This window comes from Salvelinus fontinalis, unplaced genomic scaffold (assembly GCF_029448725.1).
Source record: "Salvelinus fontinalis isolate EN_2023a unplaced genomic scaffold, ASM2944872v1 scaffold_0013, whole genome shotgun sequence".
Classification (NCBI taxonomy): domain Eukaryota; kingdom Metazoa; phylum Chordata; class Actinopteri; order Salmoniformes; family Salmonidae; genus Salvelinus; species Salvelinus fontinalis.
Window position 1 is genome coordinate 322,366 of NW_026600222.1, and position 20,372 is coordinate 342,737.

A 20,372-nucleotide genomic window follows, 5' to 3' on the forward strand; every position below is an offset into this window, starting at 1 on the left:
TCTGAGACAGGTGGTAGATTACTCAGCTGTTCTAGTGGTCTGAGGCAGGTGTTAGATTACTCAGCTGTTCTAGTGGTCTGAGGCAGGTGTTAGATTACTCAGCTGTTCTAGTGGTCTGAGGCAGGTGTTAGATTACTCAGCTGTTCTAGTGGTCTGAAGCAGGTGTTAGATTACTCAGCTGTTCTAGTGGTCTAAGGCAGGTGGTAGATTACTCAGCTGTTCTAGTGGTCTCAGGCAGGTGGTAGATTACTCAGCTGTTCTAGTGGTCTGAGGCAGGTGGTAGATTACTCAGCTGTTCTAGTGGTCTGAGGCAGGTGTTAGATTACTCAGCTGTTCTAGTGGTCTGAGGCAGGTGTTAGATTACTCAGCTGTTCTAGTGTTCTGAGACAGGTGGTAGATTACTCAGCTGTTCTAGTGGTCTGAGGCAGGTGTTAGATTACTCAGCTGTTCTAGTGGTCTGAGGCAGGTGTTAGATTACTCAGCTGTTCTAGTGGTCTGAGGCAGGTGTTAGATTACTCAGCTGTTCTAGTGGTCTGAGGCAGGTGTTAGATTACTCAGCTGTTCTAGTGGTCTAAGGCAGGTGGTAGATTACTCAGCTGTTCTAGTGGTCTCAGGCAGGTGGTAGATTACTCAGCTGTTCTAGTGGTCTGAGGCAGGTGTTAGATTACTCAGTTGTTCTAGTGGTCTAAGGCAGGTGTTAGATTACTCAGCTGTTCTAGTGGTCTGAGACAGGTGGTAGATTACTCAGCTGTTCTAGTGGTCTGAGGCAGGTGTTAGATTACTCAGCTGTTCTATAGGTCTGAGGCAGGTGTTAGATTACTCAGCTGTTCTAGTCGTCTGAGGCAGGTGTTAGATTACTCAGCTGTTCTAGTGGTCTGAAGCAGGTGTTAGATTACTCAGCTGTTCTAGTGGTCTGAGGCAGGTGTTAGATTACTCAGCTGTTCTAGTGGTCTGAGGCAGGTGTTAGATTACCCAGCTGTTCTAGAGGTCTGAGGCAGGTGTTAGATTACTCAGCTGTTCTAGTGGTCTGAGACAGGTGTTAGATTACTCAGCTGTTCTAGTGGTCTGAGGCAGGTGTTAGATTACTCAGTTGTTCTAGTGGTCTGAGACAGGTGTTAGATTACTCAGCTGTTCTAGTGGTCTGAGGCAGGTGTTAGATTACTCAGCTGTTCTAGTGGTCTGAGGCAGGTGTTAGATTACTCAGCTGTTCTAGTGGTCTGAGGCAGGTGTTAGATTACTCAGCTGTTCTAGTGGTCTGAGGCAGGTGGTAATTACTCAGCTGTTCTAGTGGTCTGAGACAGGTGGTAGATTACTCAGCTGTTCTAGTGGTCTGAGGCAGGTGTTAGATTACTCAGCTGTTCTAGTGGTCTGAGACAGGTGGTAGATTACTCAGCTGTTGTAGTGGTCTGAGGCAGGTGTTAGATTACTCAGCTCTTCTAGTGGTCTGAGGCAGGTGTTAGATTACTCAGCTGTTCTAGTGGTCTGAGGCAGGTGTTAGATTACTCAGCTGTTCTAGTGGTCTGAGGCAGGTGTTAGATTACTCAGCTGTTCTAGTGGTCTGAGGCAGGTGTTAGATTACTCAGCGGTTCTAGTGGTCTGAAGCAGGTGTTAGATTACTCAGCTGTTCTAGTGGTCTGAGGCAGGTGGTAGATTACTCAGCTGTTCTAGAGGTCTGAGGCAGGTGTTAGATTACTCATCGGTTCTAGTGGTCTGAAGCAGGTGTTAGATTACTCAGCTGTTCTAGTGGTCTGAGACAGGTGTTAGATTACTCAGCTGTTCTAGTGGTCTGAGGCAGGTGTTAGATTACTCAGCTGTTCTAGTGGTCTGAGGCAGGTGGTAATTACTCAGCTGTACTAGTGGTCTGAGACAGGTGGTAGATTACTCAGCTGTTCTAGTGGTCTGAGGCAGGTGTTAGATTACTCAGCTGTTCTAGTGGTCTGAGGCAGGTGTTAGATTACTCAGCTGTTCTAGTGGTCTGAGACAGGTGTTAGATTACTCAGCTGTTCTAGTGGTCTGAGGCAGGTGTTAGATTACTCAGCTGTTCTAGTGGTCTGAGGCAGGTGGTAATTACTCAGCTGTTCTAGTGGTCTGAGACAGGTGGTAGATTACTCAGCTGTTCTAGTGGTCTGAGGCAGGTGTTAGATTACTCAGCTGTTCTAGTGGTCTGAGACAGGTGGTAGATTACTCAGCTGTTGTAGTGGTCTGAGGCAGGTGTTAGATTACTCAGCTCTTCTAGTGGTCTGAGGCAGGTGTTAGATTACTCAGCTGTTCTAGTGGTCTGAGGCAGGTGTTAGATTACTCAGCTGTTCTAGTGGTCTGAGGCAGGTGTTAGATTACTCAGCTGTTCTAGTGGTCTGAGGCAGGTGTTAGATTACTCAGCGGTTCTAGTGGTCTGAAGCAGGTGTTAGATTACTCAGCTGTTCTAGTGGTCTGAGGCAGGTGGTAGATTACTCAGCTGTTCTAGAGGTCTGAGGCAGGTGTTAGATTACTCATCGGTTCTAGTGGTCTGAAGCAGGTGTTAGATTACTCAGCTGTTCTAGTGGTCTGGGGCAGGTGGTAGATTACTTAGCTGTTCTAGTGGTCTGAGGCAGTTGTTAGATTACTCAGCGGTTCTAGTGGTCTGAAGCAGGTGTTAGATTACTCAGCTGTTCTAGTGGTCTGAGGCAGGTGGTAGATTACTCAGCTGTTCTAGTGGTCTGAGGCAGGTGTTAGATTACTCAGCTGTTCTAGTGGTCTGAGGCAGGTGTTAGATTACTCAGCTGTTCTAGTGGTCTGAGGCAGGTGTTAGATTACTCAGCTGTTCTAGTGGTCTGAGGCAGGTGTTAGATTACTCAGCTGTTCTAGTGGTCTGAGGCAGGTGTTAGATTACTCAGCTGTTCTAGTGGTCTGAGGCAGGTGTTAGATTACTCAGCTGTTCTAGTGGTCTGAGGCAGGTGTTAGATTACTCAGCTGTTCTAGTGGTCTGAGGCAGGTGTTAGATTACTCAGCTGTTCTAGTGGTCTGAGGCAGGTGTTAGATTACTCAGCTGTTCTAGTGGTCTGAGGCAGGTGTTAGATTACTCAGCTGTTCTAGTAGTCTGAGGCAGGTGTTAGATTACTCAGCTGTTCTAGTGGTCTGAGGCAGGTGTTAGATTACTCAGCGGTTCTCGTGGTCTGAAGCAGGTGTTAGATTCCTCAGCGGTTCTAGTGGTCTGAAGCAGGTATTAGATTACTCAGATGTTCTAGTGGTCTGAGGCAGGTGGTAGATTACTCAGCTGTTCTAGTGGTCTGAGGCAGGTGTTAGATTACTCAGCTGTTCTAGTGGTCTGAGGCAGGTGTTAGATTACTCAGCTGTTCTAGTGGTCTGAGGGAGGTGTTACAATACTCAGCTGTTCTAGTGGTCTGAGGCAGGTGTTAGATTACTCAGCTGTTCTAGTGGTCTGAGGCAGGTGGTAGATTACTCAGCTGTTCTAGTGGTCTGTGGCAGGTGTTAGATTACTCAGCTGTTCTAGTGGTCTGAGGCAGGTGTTAGATTACTCAGCTGTTCTAGTGGTCTGAGACAGATGCTAGATTACTCAGCTGTTCTAGTGGTCTAAGGCAGGTGTTAGATTACTCAGCTGTTCTAGTGGTCTAAGGCAGGTGGTAGATTACTCAGCTGTTCTAGTGGTCTAAGACAGGTGGTAGATTACTCAGCTGTTCTAGTGGTCTGAGGCAGGTGGTAGATTACTCAGCTGTTCTAGTGGTCTGAAGCAGGTGGTAGATTACTCAGCTGTTCTAGTGGTCTGAGGCAGGTGTTAGATTACTCAGCTGTTCTAGTGGTCTGAGGCAGGTGTTAGATTACTCAGCTGTTCTAGTGGTCTGAGTAAGGTGTTAGATTACTCAGCTGTTCTAGTGGTCTGAGGCAGGTGTTAGATTACTCAGCTGTTCTAGTGGTCTGAGGCAGGTGTTAGATTACTCAGCTGTTCTAGTGGTCTGAGGCAGGTGTTAGATTACTCAGCTGTTCTAGTGGTCTGAGGCAGTTGTTAGATTACTCAGCGGTTCTAGTGGTCTGAAGCAGGTGTTAGATTACTCAGCTGTTCTAGTGGTCTGAGGCAGGTGTTAGATTACTCAGCGGTTCTCGTGGTCTGAAGCAGGTGTTAGATTACTCAGCGGTTCTAGTGGTCTGAAGCAGGTGTTAGATTACTCAGCTGTTCTAGTGGTCTGAGGCAGGTGGTAGATTACTCAGCTGTTCTAGAGGTCTGAGGCAGGTGTTAGATTACTCATCGGTTCTAGTGGTCTGAAGCAGGTGTTAGATTACTCAGCTGTTCTAGTGGTCTGGGGCAGGTGGTAGATTACTTAGCTGTTCTAGTGGTCTGAGGCAGGTGTTAGATTACTCAGCGGTTCTCGTGGTCTGAAGCAGGTGTTAGATTACTCAGCTGTTCTAGTGGTCTGAGGCAGGTGGTAGATTACTCAGCTGTTCTAGTGGTCTGAGGCAGGTGTTAGATTACTCAGCTGTTCTAGTGGTCTGAGGCAGGTGTTAGATTACTCAGCTGTTCTAGTGGTCTGAGGCAGGTGTTAGATTACTCAGCTGTTCTAGTGGTCTGAGGCAGGTGTTAGATTACTCAGCTGTTCTAGTGGTCTGAGGCAGGTGTTAGATTACTCAGCTGTTCTAGTGGTCTGAGGCAGGTGTTAGATTACTCAGCTGTTCTAGTGGTCTGAGGCAGGTGTTAGATTACTCAGCTGTTCTAGTGGTCTGAGGCAGGTGTTAGATTACTCAGCTGTTCTAGTGGTCTGAGGCAGGTGTTAGATTACTCAGCTGTTCTAGTGGTCTGAGGCAGGTGTTAGATTACTCAGCTGTTCTAGTGGTCTGAGGCAGGTGTTAGATTACTCAGCTGTTCTAGTGGTCTGAGGCAGGTGTTAGATTACTCAGCTGTTCTAGTGGTCTGAGGCAGGTGTTAGATTACTCAGCGGTTCTCGTGGTCTGAAGCAGGTGTTAGATTCCTCAGCGGTTCTAGTGGTCTGAAGCAGGTATTAGATTACTCAGATGTTCTAGTGGTCTGAGGCAGGTGGTAGATTACTCAGCTGTTCTAGTGGTCTGAGGCAGGTGTTAGATTACTCAGCTGTTCTAGTGGTCTGAGGCAGGTGTTAGATTACTCAGCTGTTCTAGTGGTCTGAGGGAGGTGTTACAATACTCAGCTGTTCTAGTGGTCTGAGGCAGGTGTTAGATTACTCAGCTGTTCTAGTGGTCTGAGGCAGGTGGTAGATTACTCAGCTGTTCTAGTGGTCTGTGGCAGGTGTTAGATTACTCAGCTGTTCTAGTGGTCTGAGGCAGGTGTTAGATTACTCAGCTGTTCTAGTGGTCTGAGACAGGTGCTAGATTACTCAGCTGTTCTAGTGGTCTAAGGCAGGTGTTAGATTACTCAGCTGTTCTAGTGGTCTAAGGCAGGTGGTAGATTACTCAGCTATTCTAGTGGTCTAAGGCAGGTGGTAGATTACTCAGCTGTTGTAGTGGTCTGAGGCAGGTGGTAGATTACTCAGCTGTTCTAGTGGTCTAAGGCAGGTGGTAGATTACTCAGCTGTTCTAGTGGTCTGAGGCAGGTGTTAGATTACTCAGCTGTTCTAGTGGTCTGAGGCAGGTGTTAGATTATTCAGCTGTTCTAGATGTCTGAGGCAGGTGTTAGATTACTCAGCTGTTCTAGTGGTCTGAGACAGGTGGTAGATTACTCAGCTGTTCTAGTGGTCTGAGGCAGGTGTTAGATTACTCAGCTGTTCTATAGGTCTGAGGCAGGTGTTAGATTACTCAGCTGTTCTAGTGGTCTGAGGCAGGTGTTAGATTACTCAGCTGTTCTAGTGGTCTGAGGCAGGTGTTAGATTATTCAGCTGTTCTAGAGGTCTGAGGCAGGTTTTAGATTACTCAGCTGTTCTAGTGGTCTGAGACAGGTGTTAGATTACTCAGCTGTTCTAGTGGTCTGAGGCAGGTGTTAGATTACTGAGCTGTTCTAGTGGTCTGAGACAGGTGTTAGATTACTCAGCTGTTCTAGTGGTCTGAGGCAGGTGTTAGATTACTCAGCTGTTCTAGTGGTCTGAGGCAGGTGTTAGATTACTCAGCTGTTCTAGTGGTCTGAGACAGGTGGTAGATTACTCAGCTGTTCTAGTGGTCTGAGGCAGGTGTTAGATTACTCAGCTGTTCTAGTGGTCTGAGGCAGGTGTTAGATTACTCAGCTGTTCTAGTGGTCTGAGACAGGTGGTAGATTACTCAGCTGTTCTAGTGGTCTGAGGCAGGTGTTAGATTACTCAGCTGTTCTAGTGGTCTGAGGCAGGTGTTAGATTACTCAGCTGTTCTAGTGGTCTGAGGCAGGTGTTAGATTACTCAGCTGTTCTAGTGGTCTGAAGCAGGTGTTAGATTACTCAGCTGTTCTAGTGGTCTAAGGCAGGTGGTAGATTACTCAGCTGTTCTAGTGGTCTCAGGCAGGTGGTAGATTACTCAGCTGTTCTAGTGGTCTGAGGCAGGTGGTAGATTACTCAGCTGTTCTAGTGGTCTGAGGCAGGTGTTAGATTACTCAGCTGTTCTAGTGGTCTGAGGCAGGTGTTAGATTACTCAGCTGTTCTAGTGTTCTGAGACAGGTGGTAGATTACTCAGCTGTTCTAGTGGTCTGAGGCAGGTGTTAGATTACTCAGCTGTTCTAGTGGTCTGAGGCAGGTGTTAGATTACTCAGCTGTTCTAGTGGTCTGAGGCAGGTGTTAGATTACTCAGCTGTTCTAGTGGTCTGAGGCAGGTGTTAGATTACTCAGCTGTTCTAGTGGTCTAAGGCAGGTGGTAGATTACTCAGCTGTTCTAGTGGTCTCAGGCAGGTGGTAGATTACTCAGCTGTTCTAGTGGTCTGAGGCAGGTGTTAGATTACTCAGTTGTTCTAGTGGTCTAAGGCAGGTGTTAGATTACTCAGCTGTTCTAGTGGTCTGAGACAGGTGGTAGATTACTCAGCTGTTCTAGTGGTCTGAGGCAGGTGTTAGATTACTCAGCTGTTCTATAGGTCTGAGGCAGGTGTTAGATTACTCAGCTGTTCTAGTCGTCTGAGGCAGGTGTTAGATTACTCAGCTGTTCTAGTGGTCTGAAGCAGGTGTTAGATTACTCAGCTGTTCTAGTGGTCTGAGGCAGGTGTTAGATTACTCAGCTGTTCTAGTGGTCTGAGGCAGGTGTTAGATTACTCAGCTGTTCTAGAGGTCTGAGGCAGGTGTTAGATTACTCAGCTGTTCTAGTGGTCTGAGACAGGTGTTAGATTACTCAGCTGTTCTAGTGGTCTGAGGCAGGTGTTAGATTACTCAGCTGTTCTAGTGGTCTGAGACAGGTGTTAGATTACTCAGCTGTTCTAGTGGTCTGAGGCAGGTGTTAGATTACTCAGCTGTTCTAGTGGTCTGAGGCAGGTGTTAGATTACTCAGCTGTTCTAGTGGTCTGAGGCAGGTGTTAGATTACTCAGCTGTTCTAGTGGTCTGAGGCAGGTGGTAATTACTCAGCTGTTCTAGTGGTCTGAGACAGGTGGTAGATTACTCAGCTGTTCTAGTGGTCTGAGGCAGGTGTTAGATTACTCAGCTGTTCTAGTGGTCTGAGACAGGTGGTAGATTACTCAGCTGTTGTAGTGGTCTGAGGCAGGTGTTAGATTACTCAGCTCTTCTAGTGGTCTGAGGCAGGAGGTAGATTACTCAGCTGTTCTAGTGGTCTGAGGCAGGTGTTAGATTACTCAGCTGTTCTAGTGGTCTGAGGCAGGTGTTAGATTACTCAGCTGTTCTAGTGGTCTGAGGCAGGTGTTAGATTACTCAGCGGTTCTAGTGGTCTGAAGCAGGTGTTAGATTACTCAGCTGTTCTAGTGGTCTGAGGCAGGTGGTAGATTACTCAGCTGTTCTAGAGGTCTGAGGCAGGTGTTAGATTACTCATCGGTTCTAGTGGTCTGAAGCAGGTGTTAGATTACTCAGCTGTTCTAGTGGTCTGGGGCAGGTGGTAGATTACTTAGCTGTTCTAGTGGTCTGAGGCAGTTGTTAGATTACTCAGCGGTTCTAGTGGTCTGAAGCAGGTGTTAGATTACTCAGCTGTTCTAGTGGTCTGAGGCAGGTGGTAGATTACTCAGCTGTTCTAGTGGTCTGAGGCAGGTGTTAGATTACTCAGCTGTTCTAGTGGTCTGAGGCAGGTGTTAGATTACTCAGCTGTTCTAGTGGTCTGAGGCAGGTGTTAGATTACTCAGCTGTTCTAGTGGTCTGAGGCAGGTGTTAGATTACTCAGCTGTTCTAGTGGTCTGAGGCAGGTGTTAGATTACTCAGCTGTTCTAGTGGTCTGAGGCAGGTGTTAGATTACTCAGCTGTTCTAGTGGTCTGAGGCAGGTGTTAGATTACTCAGCTGTTCTAGTGGTCTGAGGCAGGTGTTAGATTACTCAGCTGTTCTAGTGGTCTGAGGCAGGTGTTAGATTACTCAGCTGTTCTAGTGGTCTGAGGCAGGTGTTAGATTACTCAGCTGTTCTAGTGGTCTGAGGCAGGTGTTAGATTACTCAGCTGTTCTAGTGGTCTGAGGCAGGTGTTAGATTACTCACTGGTTCTCGTGGTCTGAAGCAGGTGTTAGATTCCTCAGCGGTTCTAGTGGTCTGAGGCAGGTGTTAGATTACTCAGCTGTTCTAGTGGTCTGAGGCAGGTGTTAGATTACTCAGCTATTCTAGTGGTCTGAGGCAGGTGTTAGATTATTCAGCTGTTCTAGAGGTCTGAGGCAGGTTTTAGATTACTCAGCTGTTCTAGTGGTCTGAGACAGGTGTTAGATTACTCAGCTGTTCTAGTGGTCTGAGGCAGGTGTTAGATTACTGAGCTGTTCTAGTGGTCTGAGACAGGTGTTAGATTACTCAGCTGTTCTAGTGGTCTGAGGCAGGTGTTAGATTACTCAGCTGTTCTAGTGGTCTGAGGCAGGTGTTAGATTACTCAGCTGTTCTAGTGGTCTGAGACAGGTGGTAGATTACTCAGCTGTTCTAGTGGTCTGAGGCAGGTGTTAGATTACTCAGCTGTTCTAGTGGTCTGAGGCAGGTGTTAGATTACTCAGCTGTTCTAGTGGTCTGAGACAGGTGGTAGATTACTCAGCTGTTCTAGTGGTCTGAGGCAGGTGTTAGATTACTCAGCTGTTCTAGTGGTCTGAGGCAGGTGTTAGATTACTCAGCTGTTCTAGTGGTCTGAGGCAGGTGTTAGATTACTCAGCTGTTCTAGTGGTCTGAAGCAGGTGTTAGATTACTCAGCTGTTCTAGTGGTCTAAGGCAGGTGGTAGATTACTCAGCTGTTCTAGTGGTCTCAGGCAGGTGGTAGATTACTCAGCTGTTCTAGTGGTCTGAGGCAGGTGGTAGATTACTCAGCTGTTCTAGTGGTCTGAGGCAGGTGTTAGATTACTCAGCTGTTCTAGTGGTCTGAGGCAGGTGTTAGATTACTCAGCTGTTCTAGTGTTCTGAGACAGGTGGTAGATTACTCAGCTGTTCTAGTGGTCTGAGGCAGGTGTTAGATTACTCAGCTGTTCTAGTGGTCTGAGGCAGGTGTTAGATTACTCAGCTGTTCTAGTGGTCTGAGGCAGGTGTTAGATTACTCAGCTGTTCTAGTGGTCTGAGGCAGGTGTTAGATTACTCAGCTGTTCTAGTGGTCTAAGGCAGGTGGTAGATTACTCAGCTGTTCTAGTGGTCTCAGGCAGGTGGTAGATTACTCAGCTGTTCTAGTGGTCTGAGGCAGGTGTTAGATTACTCAGTTGTTCTAGTGGTCTAAGGCAGGTGTTAGATTACTCAGCTGTTCTAGTGGTCTGAGACAGGTGGTAGATTACTCAGCTGTTCTAGTGGTCTGAGGCAGGTGTTAGATTACTCAGCTGTTCTATAGGTCTGAGGCAGGTGTTAGATTACTCAGCTGTTCTAGTGGTCTGAGACAGGTGGTAGATTACTCAGCTGTTCTAGTGGTCTGAGGCAGGTGTTAGATTACTCAGCTGTTCTATAGGTCTGAGGCAGGTGTTAGATTACTCAGCTGTTCTAGTCGTCTGAGGCAGGTGTTAGATTACTCAGCTGTTCTAGTGGTCTGAAGCAGGTGTTAGATTACTCAGCTGTTCTAGTGGTCTGAGGCAGGTGTTAGATTACTCAGCTGTTCTAGTGGTCTGAGGCAGGTGTTAGATTACTCAGCTGTTCTAGAGGTATGAGGCAGGTGTTAGATTACTCAGCTGTTCTAGTGGTCTGAGACAGGTGTTAGATTACTCAGCTGTTCTAGTGGTCTGAGGCAGGTGTTAGATTACTCAGCTGTTCTAGTGGTCTGAGACAGGTGTTAGATTACTCAGCTGTTCTAGTGGTCTGAGGCAGGTGTTAGATTACTCAGCTGTTCTAGTGGTCTGAGGCAGGTGTTAGATTACTCAGCTGTTCTAGTGGTCTGAGGCAGGTGTTAGATTACTCAGCTGTTCTAGTGGTCTGAGGCAGGTGGTAATTACTCAGCTGTTCTAGTGGTCTGAGACAGGTGGTAGATTACTCAGCTGTTCTAGTGGTCTGAGGCAGGTGTTAGATTACTCAGCTGTTCTAGTGGTCTGAGACAGGTGGTAGATTACTCAGCTGTTGTAGTGGTCTGAGGCAGGTGTTAGATTACTCAGCTCTTCTAGTGGTCTGAGGCAGGAGGTAGATTACTCAGCTGTTCTAGTGGTCTGAGGCAGGTGTTAGATTACTCAGCTGTTCTAGTGGTCTGAGGCAGGTGTTAGATTACTCAGCTGTTCTAGTGGTCTGAGGCAGGTGTTAGATTACTCAGCGGTTCTAGTGGTCTGAAGCAGGTGTTAGATTACTCAGCTGTTCTAGTGGTCTGAGGCAGGTGGTAGATTACTCAGCTGTTCTAGAGGTCTGAGGCAGGTGTTAGATTACTCATCGGTTCTAGTGGTCTGAAGCAGGTGTTAGATTACTCAGCTGTTCTAGTGGTCTGGGGCAGGTGGTAGATTACTTAGCTGTTCTAGTGGTCTGAGGCAGTTGTTAGATTACTCAGCGGTTCTAGTGGTCTGAAGCAGGTGTTAGATTACTCAGCTGTTCTAGTGGTCTGAGGCAGGTGGTAGATTACTCAGCTGTTCTAGTGGTCTGAGGCAGGTGTTAGATTACTCAGCTGTTCTAGTGGTCTGAGGCAGGTGTTAGATTACTCAGCTGTTCTAGTGGTCTGAGGCAGGTGTTAGATTACTCAGCTGTTCTAGTGGTCTGAGGCAGGTGTTAGATTACTCAGCTGTTCTAGTGGTCTGAGGCAGGTGTTAGATTACTCAGCGGTTCTAGTGGTCTGAGGCAGGTGTTAGATTACTCAGCGGTTCTAGTGGTCTGAAGCAGGTGTTAGATTACTCAGCTGTTCTAGTGGTCTGAGGCAGGTGGTAGATTACTCAGCTGTTCTAGAGGTCTGAGGCAGGTGTTAGATTACTCATCGGTTCTAGTGGTCTGAAGCAGGTGTTAGATTACTCAGCTGTTCTAGTGGTCTGGAGCAGGTGGTAGATTACTTAGCTGTTCTAGTGGTCTGAGGCAGTTGTTAGATTACTCAGCGGTTCTAGTGGTCTGAGGCAGGTGTTAGATTACTCAGCTGTTCTAGTGGTCTGAGGCAGGTGTTAGATTACTCAGCTGTTCTAGTGGTCTGAGGCAGGTGTTAGATTACTCAGCTGTTCTAGTGGTCTGAGGCAGGTGTTAGATTACTCAGCTGTTCTAGTGGTCTGAGGCAGGTGTTAGATTACTCAGCTGTTCTAGTGGTCTGAGGCAGGTGTTAGATTACTCAGCTGTTCTAGTGGTCTGAGGCAGGTGTTAGATTACTCAGCTGTTCTAGTGGTCTGAGGCAGGTGTTAGATTACTCAGCTGTTCTAGTGGTCTGAGGCAGGTGTTAGATTACTCAGCTGTTCTAGTGGTCTGAGGCAGGTGTTAGATTACTCAGCTGTTCTAGTGGTCTGAGGCAGGTGTTAGATTACTCAGCTGTTCTAGTGGTCTGAGGCAGGTGTTAGATTACTCAGCGGTTCTCGTGGTCTGAAGCAGGTGTTAGATTCCTCAGCGGTTCTAGTGGTCTGAAGCAGGTATTAGATTACTCAGATGTTCTAGTGGTCTGAGGCAGGTGGTAGATTACTCAGCTGTTCTAGTGGTCTGAGGCAGGTGTTAGATTACTCAGCTGTTCTAGTGGTCTGAGGCAGGTGTTAGATTACTCAGCTGTTCTAGTGGTCTGAGGGAGGTGTTACAATACTCAGCTGTTCTAGTGGTCTGAGGCAGGTGTTAGATTACTCAGCTGTTCTAGTGGTCTGAGGCAGGTGGTAGATTACTCAGCTGTTCTAGTGGTCTGTGGCAGGTGTTAGATTACTCAGCTGTTCTAGTGGTCTGAGGCAGGTGTTAGATTACTCAGCTGTTCTAGTGGTCTGAGACAGGTGCTAGATTACTCAGCTGTTCTAGTGGTCTAAGGCAGGTGTTAGATTACTCAGCTGTTCTAGTGGTCTGAGACAGGTGTTAGATTACTCAGCTGTTCTAGTGGTCTGAGGCAGGTGGTAGATTACTCAGCTGTTGTAGTGGTCTGAGGCAGGTGTTAGATTACTCAGCTGTTCTAGTGGTCTGAGGCAGGTGTTAGATTACTCAGCTGTTCTAGTGGTCTGAGGCAGGTGTTAGATTACTCAGCTGTTCTAGTGGTCTGAGGCAGGTGTTAGATTACTCAGCTGTTCTAGTGGTCTGAGGCAGGTGTTAGATTACTCAGCGGTTCTAGTGGTCTGAGGCAGGTGTTAGATTACTCAGCGGTTCTAGTGGTCTGAAGCAGGTGTTAGATTACTCAGCTGTTCTAGTGGTCTGAGGCAGGTGGTAGATTACTCAGCTGTTCTAGAGGTCTGAGGCAGGTGTTAGATTACTCATCGGTTCTAGTGGTCTGAAGCAGGTGTTAGATTACTCAGCTGTTCTAGTGGTCTGGGGCAGGTGGTAGATTACTTAGCTGTTCTAGTGGTCTGAGGGAGTTGTTAGATTACTCAGCGGTTCTAGTGGTCTGAAGCAGGTGTTAGATTACTCAGCTGTTCTAGTGGTCTGAGGCAGGTGGTAGATTACTCAGCTGTTCTAGTGGTCTGAGGCAGGTGTTAGATTACTCAGCTGTTCTAGTGGTCTGAGGCAGGTGTTAGATTACTCAGCTGTTCTAGTGGTCTGAGGCAGGTGTTAGATTACTCAGCTGTTCTAGTGGTCTGAGGCAGGTGTTAGATTACTCAGCTGTTCTAGTGGTCTGAGGCAGGTGTTAGATTACTCAGCTGTTCTAGTGGTCTGAGGCAGGTGTTAGATTACTCAGCTGTTCTAGTGGTCTGAGGCAGGTGTTAGATTACTCAGCTGTTCTAGTGGTCTGAGGCAGGTGTTAGATTACTCAGCTGTTCTAGTGGTCTGAGGCAGGTGTTAGATTACTCAGCTGTTCTAGTGGTCTGAGGCAGGTGTTAGATTACTCAGCTGTTCTAGTGGTCTGAGGCAGGTGTTAGATTACTCAGCTGTTCTAGTGGTCTGAGGCAGGTGTTAGATTACTCAGCGGTTCTCGTGGTCTGAAGCAGGTGTTAGATTCCTCAGCGGTTCTAGTGGTCTGAAGCAGGTATTAGATTACTCAGATGTTCTAGTGGTCTGAGGCAGGTGGTAGATTACTCAGCTGTTCTAGTGGTCTGAGGCAGGTGTTAGATTACTCAGCTGTTCTAGTGGTCTGAGGCAGGTGTTAGATTACTCAGCTGTTCTAGTGGTCTGAGGGAGGTGTTACAATACTCAGCTGTTCTAGTGGTCTGAGACAGGTGTTAGATTACTCAGCTGTTCTAGTGGTCTGAGGCAGGTGGTAAATTACTCAGCTGTTCTAGTGGTCTGTGGCAGGTGTTAGATTACTCAGCTGTTCTAGTGGTCTGAGGCAGGTGTTAGATTACTCAGCTGTTCTAGTGGTCTGAGACAGGTGCTAGATTACTCAGCTGTTCTAGTGGTCTAAGGCAGGTGTTAGATTACTCAGCTGTTCTAGTGGTCTAAGGCAGGTGGTAGATTACTCAGCTGTTCTAGTGGTCTAAGGCAGGTGGTAGATTACTCAGCTGTTCTAGTGGTCTGAGGCAGGTGGTAGATTACTCAGCTGTTCTAGTGGTCTAAGGCAGGTGGTAGATTACTCAGCTGTTCTAGTGGTCTGAGGCAGGTGTTAGATTACTCAGCTGTTCTAGTGGTCTGAGGCAGGTGTTAGATTACTCAGCTGTTCTAGTGGTCTGAGGCAGGTGTTAGATTACTCAGCTGTTCTAGTGGTCTGAGGCAGGTGTTAGATTACTCAGCTGTTCTAGTGGTCTGAGGCAGGTGTTAGATTACTCAGCTGTTCTAGTGGTCTGAGGCAGGTGTTAGATTACTCAGCTGTTCTAGTGGTCTGAGGCAGTTGTTAGATTACTCAGCGGTTCTAGTGGTCTGAAGCAGGTGTTAGATTACTCAGCTGTTCTAGTGGTCTGAGGCAGGTGTTAGATTACTCAGCGGTTCTCGTGGTCTGAAGCAGGTGTTAGATTACTCAGCGGTTCAAGTGGTCTGAAGCAGGTGTTAGATTACTCAGATGTTCTAGTGGTCTGAGGCAGGTGGTAGATTACTCAGCTGTTCTAGTGGTCTGAGGCAGGTGGTAGATTACTCAGCTGTTCTAGTGGTCTAAGGCAGGTGTTAGATTACTCAGCTGTTCTAGTGGTCTAAGGCAGGTGTTAGATTACTCAGCTGTTCTAGTGGTCTGAGGCAGGTGGTAGATTACTCAGCTGTTCTAGTGGTCTAAGGCAGGTGGTAGATTACTCAGCTGTTCTAGTGGTCTAAGGCAGGTGGTAGATTACTCAGCTGTTCTAGTGGTCTGAGGGAGGTGGTAGATTACTCAGCTGTTCTAGTGGTCTAAGGCAGGTGGTAGATTACTTAGCTGTTCTAGTGGTCTGAGGCAGGTGTTAGATTACTCAGCGGTTCTAGTGGTCTGAAGCAGGTGTTAGATTACTCAGCTGTTCTAGTGGTCTGAGGCAGGTGGTAGATTACTCAGCTGTTCTAGTGGTCTGAGGCAGGTGTTAGATTACTCAGCTGTTCTAGTGGTCTGAGGCAGGTGTTAGATTACTCAGCTGTTCTAGTGGTCTGAGGCAGGTGTTAGATTACTCAGCTGTTCTAGTGGTCTGAGGCAGGTGTTAGATTACTCAGCTGTTCTAGTGGTCTGAGGCAGGTGTTAGATTACTCAGCTGTTCTAGTGGTCTGAGGCAGGTGTTAGATTACTCAGCGGTTCTAGTGGTCTGAAGCAGGTGTTAGATTACTCAGCTGTTCTAGTGGTCTGAGGCAGGTGTTAGATTACTCAGCGGTTCTCGTGGTCTGAAGCAGGTGTTAGATTACTCAGCGGTTCTAGTGGTCTGAAGCAGGTGTTAGATTACTCAGCTGTTCTAGTGGTCTGAGGCAGGTGGTAGATTACTCAGCTGTTCTAGAGGTCTGAGGCAGGTGTTAGATTACTCATCGGTTCTAGTGGTCTGAAGCAGGTGTTAGATTACTCAGCTGTTCTAGTGGTCTGGGGCAGGTGGTAGATTACTTAGCTGTTCTAGTGGTCTGAGGCAGGTGTTAGATTACTCAGCGGTTCTAGTGGTCTGAAGCAGGTGTTAGATTACTCAGCTGTTCTAGTGGTCTGAGGCAGGTGGTAGATTACTCAGCTGTTCTAGTGGTCTGAGGCAGGTGTTAGATTACTCAGCTGTTCTAGTGGTCTGAGGCAGGTGTTAGATTACTCAGCTGTTCTAGTGGTCTGAGGCAGGTGTTAGATTACTCAGCTGTTCTAGTGGTCTGAGGCAGGTGTTAGATTACTCAGCTGTTCTAGTGGTCTGAGGCAGGTGTTAGATTACTCAGCTGTTCTAGTGGTCTGAGGCAGGTGTTAGATTACTCAGCTGTTCTAGTGGTCTGAGGCAGGTGTTAGATTACTCAGCTGTTCTAGTGGTCTGAGGCAGGTGTTAGATTACTCAGCTGTTCTAGTGGTCTGAGGCAGGTGTTAGATTACTCAGCTGTTCTAGTGGTCTGAGGCAGGTGTTAGATTACTCAGCTGTTCTAGTGGTCTGAGGCAGGTGTTAGATTACTCAGCTGTTCTAGTGGTCTGAGGCAGGTGTTAGATTACTCAGCGGTTCTCGTGGTCTGAAGCAGGTGTTAGATTCCTCAGCGGTTCTAGTGGTCTGAAGCAGGTATTAGATTACTCAGATGTTCTAGTGGTCTGAGGCAGGTGGTAGATTACTCAGCTGTTCTAGTGGTCTGAGGCAGGTGTTAGATTACTCAGCTGTTCTAGTGGTCTGAGGCAGGTGTTAGATTACTCAGCTGTTCTAGTGGTCTGAGGGAGGTGTTACAATACTCAGCTGTTCTAGTGGTCTGAGACAGGTGTTAGATTACTCAGCTGTTCTAGTGGTCTGAGGCAGGTGGTAAATTACTCAGCTGTTCTAGTGGTCTGTGGCAGGTGTTAGATTACTCAGCTGTTCTAGTGGTCTGAGGCAGGTGTTAGATTACTCAGCTGTTCTAGTGGTCTGAGACAGGTGCTAGATTACTCAGCTGTTCTAGTGGTCTAAGGCAGGTGTTAGATTACTCAGCTGTTCTAGTGGTCTAAGGCAGGTGGTAGATTACTCAGCTGTTCTAGTGGTCTAAGGCAGGTGGTAGATTACTCAGCTGTTCTAGTGGTCTGAGGCAGGTGGTAGATTACTCAGCTGTTCTAGTGGTCTAAGGCAGGTGGTAGATTACTCAGCTGTTCTAGTGGTCTGAGGCAGGTGTTAGATTACTCAGCTGTTCTAGTGGTCTGAGGCAGGTGTTAGATTACTCAGCTGTTCTAGTGGTCTGAGGCAGGTGTTAGATTACTCAGCTGTTCTAGTGGTCTGAGGCAGGTGTTAGATTACTCAGCTGTTCTAGTGGTCTGAGGCAGGTGTTAGATTACTCAGCTGTTCTAGTGGTCTGAGGCAGGTGTTAGATTACTCAGCTGTTCTAGTGGTCTGAGGCAGTTGTTAGATTACTCAGCGGTTCTAGTGGTCTGAAGCAGGTGTTAGATTACTCAGCTGTTCTAGTGGTCTGAGGCAGGTGTTAGATTACTCAGCGGTTCTCGTGGTCTGAAGCAGGTGTTAGATTACTCAGCGGTTCAAGTGGTCTGAAGCAGGTGTTAGATTACTCAGATGTTCTAGTGGTCTGAGGCAGGTGGTAGATTACTCAGCTGTTCTAGTGGTCTGAGGCAGGTGGTAGATTACTCAGCTGTTCTAGTGGTCTAAGGCAGGTGTTAGATTACTCAGCTGTTCTAGTGGTCTAAGGCAGGTGAAAGATTACTCAGCTGTTCTAGTGGTCTGAGGCAGGTGGTAGATTACTCAGCTGTTCTAGTGGTCTAAGGCAGGTGGTAGATTACTCAGCTGTTCTAGTGGTCTAAGGCAGGTGGTAGATTACTCAGCTGTTCTAGTGGTCTGAGGGAGGTGGTAGATTACTCAGCTGTTCTAGTGGTCTAAGGCAGGTGGTAGATTACTTAGCTGTTCTAGTGGTCTGAGGCAGGTGTTAGATTACTCAGCGGTTCTAGTGGTCTGAAGCAGGTGTTAGATTACTCAGCTGTTCTAGTGGTCTGAGGCAGGTGGTAGATTACTCAGCTGTTCTAGTGGTCTGAGGCAGGTGTTAGATTACTCAGCTGTTCTAGTGGTCTGAGGCAGGTGTTAGATTACTCAGCTGTTCTAGTGGTCTGAGGCAGGTGTTAGATTACTCAGCTGTTCTAGTGGTCTGAGGCAGGTGTTAGATTACTCAGCTGTTCTAGTGGTCTGAGGCAGGTGTTAGATTACTCAGCTGTTCTAGTGGTCTGAGGCAGGTGTTAGATTACTCAGCGGTTCTAGTGGTCTGAAGCAGGTGTTAGATTACTCAGCTGTTCTAGTGGTCTGAGGCAGGTGTTAGATTACTCAGCGGTTCTCGTGGTCTGAAGCAGGTGTTAGATTACTCAGCGGTTCTAGTGGTCTGAAGCAGGTGTTAGATTACTCAGCTGTTCTAGTGGTCTGAGGCAGGTGGTAGATTACTCAGCTGTTCTAGAGGTCTGAGGCAGGTGTTAGATTACTCATCGGTTCTAGTGGTCTGAAGCAGGTGTTAGATTACTCAGCTGTTCTAGTGGTCTGGGGCAGGTGGTAGATTACTTAGCTGTTCTAGTGGTCTGAGGCAGGTGTTAGATTACTCAGCGGTTCTAGTGGTCTGAAGCAGGTGTTAGATTACTCAGCTGTTCTAGTGGTCTGAGGCAGGTGGTAGATTACTCAGCTGTTCTAGTGGTCTGAGGCAGGTGTTAGATTACTCAGCTGTTCTAGTGGTCTGAGGCAGGTGTTAGATTACTCAGCTGTTCTAGTGGTCTGAGGCAGGTGTTAGATTACTCAGCTGTTCTAGTGGTCTGAGGCAGGTGTTAGATTACTCAGCTGTTCTAGTGGTCTGAGGCAGGTGTTAGATTACTCAGCTGTTCTAGTGGTCTGAGGCAGGTGTTAGATTACGAACATTTTCAAGTGCCACGTTAATAACAATTTTACATTTACATTTACATTTAAGTCATTTAGCAGACGCTCTTATCCAGAGCGACTTACAAATTGGTGCATTCACCTTATGATATCTAGTGGAACAACCACTTTACAATAGTAAACCATTAAACAATGGTTTAATTAAACATTTCAGAGATTTAACAATGTTCCTATGAAGATGTTAATGATGAACTTGGCCTTAAAATGCTTTTGGGAAACCAGACCATTGATAAAAACATATGATAAATGACTAAAATGTCAGATCTCATATTACTGTATTTAATAATTATTTTAAATATTTAATATTGACATCATTTGTACAGTTCTTCATTAAAAAATGTAGTTCTTCGTTAGATTTGACTGTGTAAAACCTAGCAGTACTACTGATTTCTCTGAGAGTGAGGCAGATATATAATATTACTGTGTAAAACCTAGCAGTACTACTGATTTCTCTGAGAGTGAGGCAGATATATAGCATTTTGCAAAAAAACATGATTATTTGTCTCTGAAATGAAAACATCAAGTGATAGATTTTAAACAAATACATGTCTGTCATTGAACAACCCCATGCCATGATTAGATAGTGAAAAAACACCAATCTCTTTCAAAATGTCTTTAAGAAACTAAAGCTCATTTACCAACATTTCTGAAAATGGATTTATAGCGTTTTGGAATAAAACTTTTCTTATGTTTCCCCATCTGAGCTCAGAGTAGATGAGAGATGTAATGTTTGTCTCTGTTGTGTTGAAGTCCAATCAAGCAGGTGAGACCAGCCTCCCCTGTACCCAGCTGTGTGTCCATGAAGAGTGACCTGTCTATGAATCTACCTATAACGTTTAGAGAGGGAAACTTTTCTACTGAACAAAGGTAAGAAGAACTCATGGGTCATGGTCAGTGAGTTAAACAACACTGTCCCTAGTCATTTCTCCTCTCCCATTTTCCCAATTATTTTTGTTGTTTTCATAATCCATAGGCTAATTATTTTTGTTCATTTCATAGTCCTAAAACAATAATAATCAAACACAACATTCCCTCCGTGTGTGTGTGTGTGTGTGTGTGTGTGTGTGTGTGTGTCTGTGTGTGTGTGTCTGTGTGTGTGTGTGTGTGTGTGTGTGTGTGTGTGTGTGTGTGTGTGTGTGTGTGTGTGTGTGTGTGTGTGTGTGTGTGTGTGTGTGTGTGTACTCCCTGGATGAGGAGATGTAATCTCATGTTTTGTCCACAGAAACCAACAGGAGAGATCAGAGTCAGAGATTCTCAGTGGTCAGTCTTCCCAGAGTCATCAAACAGACCTGGCCTCCATATTCAGTGTATGTGGTCCTGTTATGTACATTTGTTTTTGTTTACCTCAAGAAAAGTTGATCTGTCAATCATTCATTAATGTGTTAAAGGGAGAAAACATTTAGTCTCTGGCTTAACTTATTTACTTAATTTATTTCAGTTGCTTGAAGAGAAGATTATGACATTCGTGAAGAACGAGCTGAAGATGTTCAAGAGGATTCTTAGTCCAGAACTCCCAGAAGGCTTTGAGAGTCAGAAGCAGGATAAGGAAGTGGTGGATGCTGACGATGAGAAGCAGGAGAGCAGTGCCAGAGAGGGGGCTCTGAAGATCACACTGCACATCCTGAGGAAAATGAACCAGAAGGAGCTTGCTGACACACTGGAGAAATGTAAGATCTGTCTGCCTCATGTTGAATGCTGTTTTATAACATTTAAAAGCTGTAGCTAAAGTACAGCTAAAGTAGCTGTGTAACTCAATGATATTGTAACAGCCTGAACACAACACCTAGTGACCTCATCAAGTAGCAGCAGGGATGTGTTGTGTTGATTAATTTAGAGAGAGAGAGACAACATTAATAATACCATCAATAATACCAATAATATTATAATCAGTCACACCAGTCTGTAATACATTATGAAAACATTTACACATTTATACAGT

At 46.3% G+C, this 20,372-nt stretch overlaps 1 protein-coding gene across 1 annotated transcript in view; it reads left to right on the forward strand.

Moving 5' to 3' along the window:
• Positions 1-20,372, forward strand: part of LOC129842111 (NACHT, LRR and PYD domains-containing protein 12-like) — a 109,542-nt gene that overhangs the window by 72,458 nt on the left and 16,712 nt on the right. The window contains exons 4-5 of the mRNA XM_055910506.1: positions 19,656-19,740; positions 19,872-20,100. Coding sequence (XP_055766481.1) covers positions 19,656-19,740; positions 19,872-20,100 — 314 coding nt within the window. The remainder of the gene's footprint in view (positions 1-19,655; positions 19,741-19,871; positions 20,101-20,372) is intronic.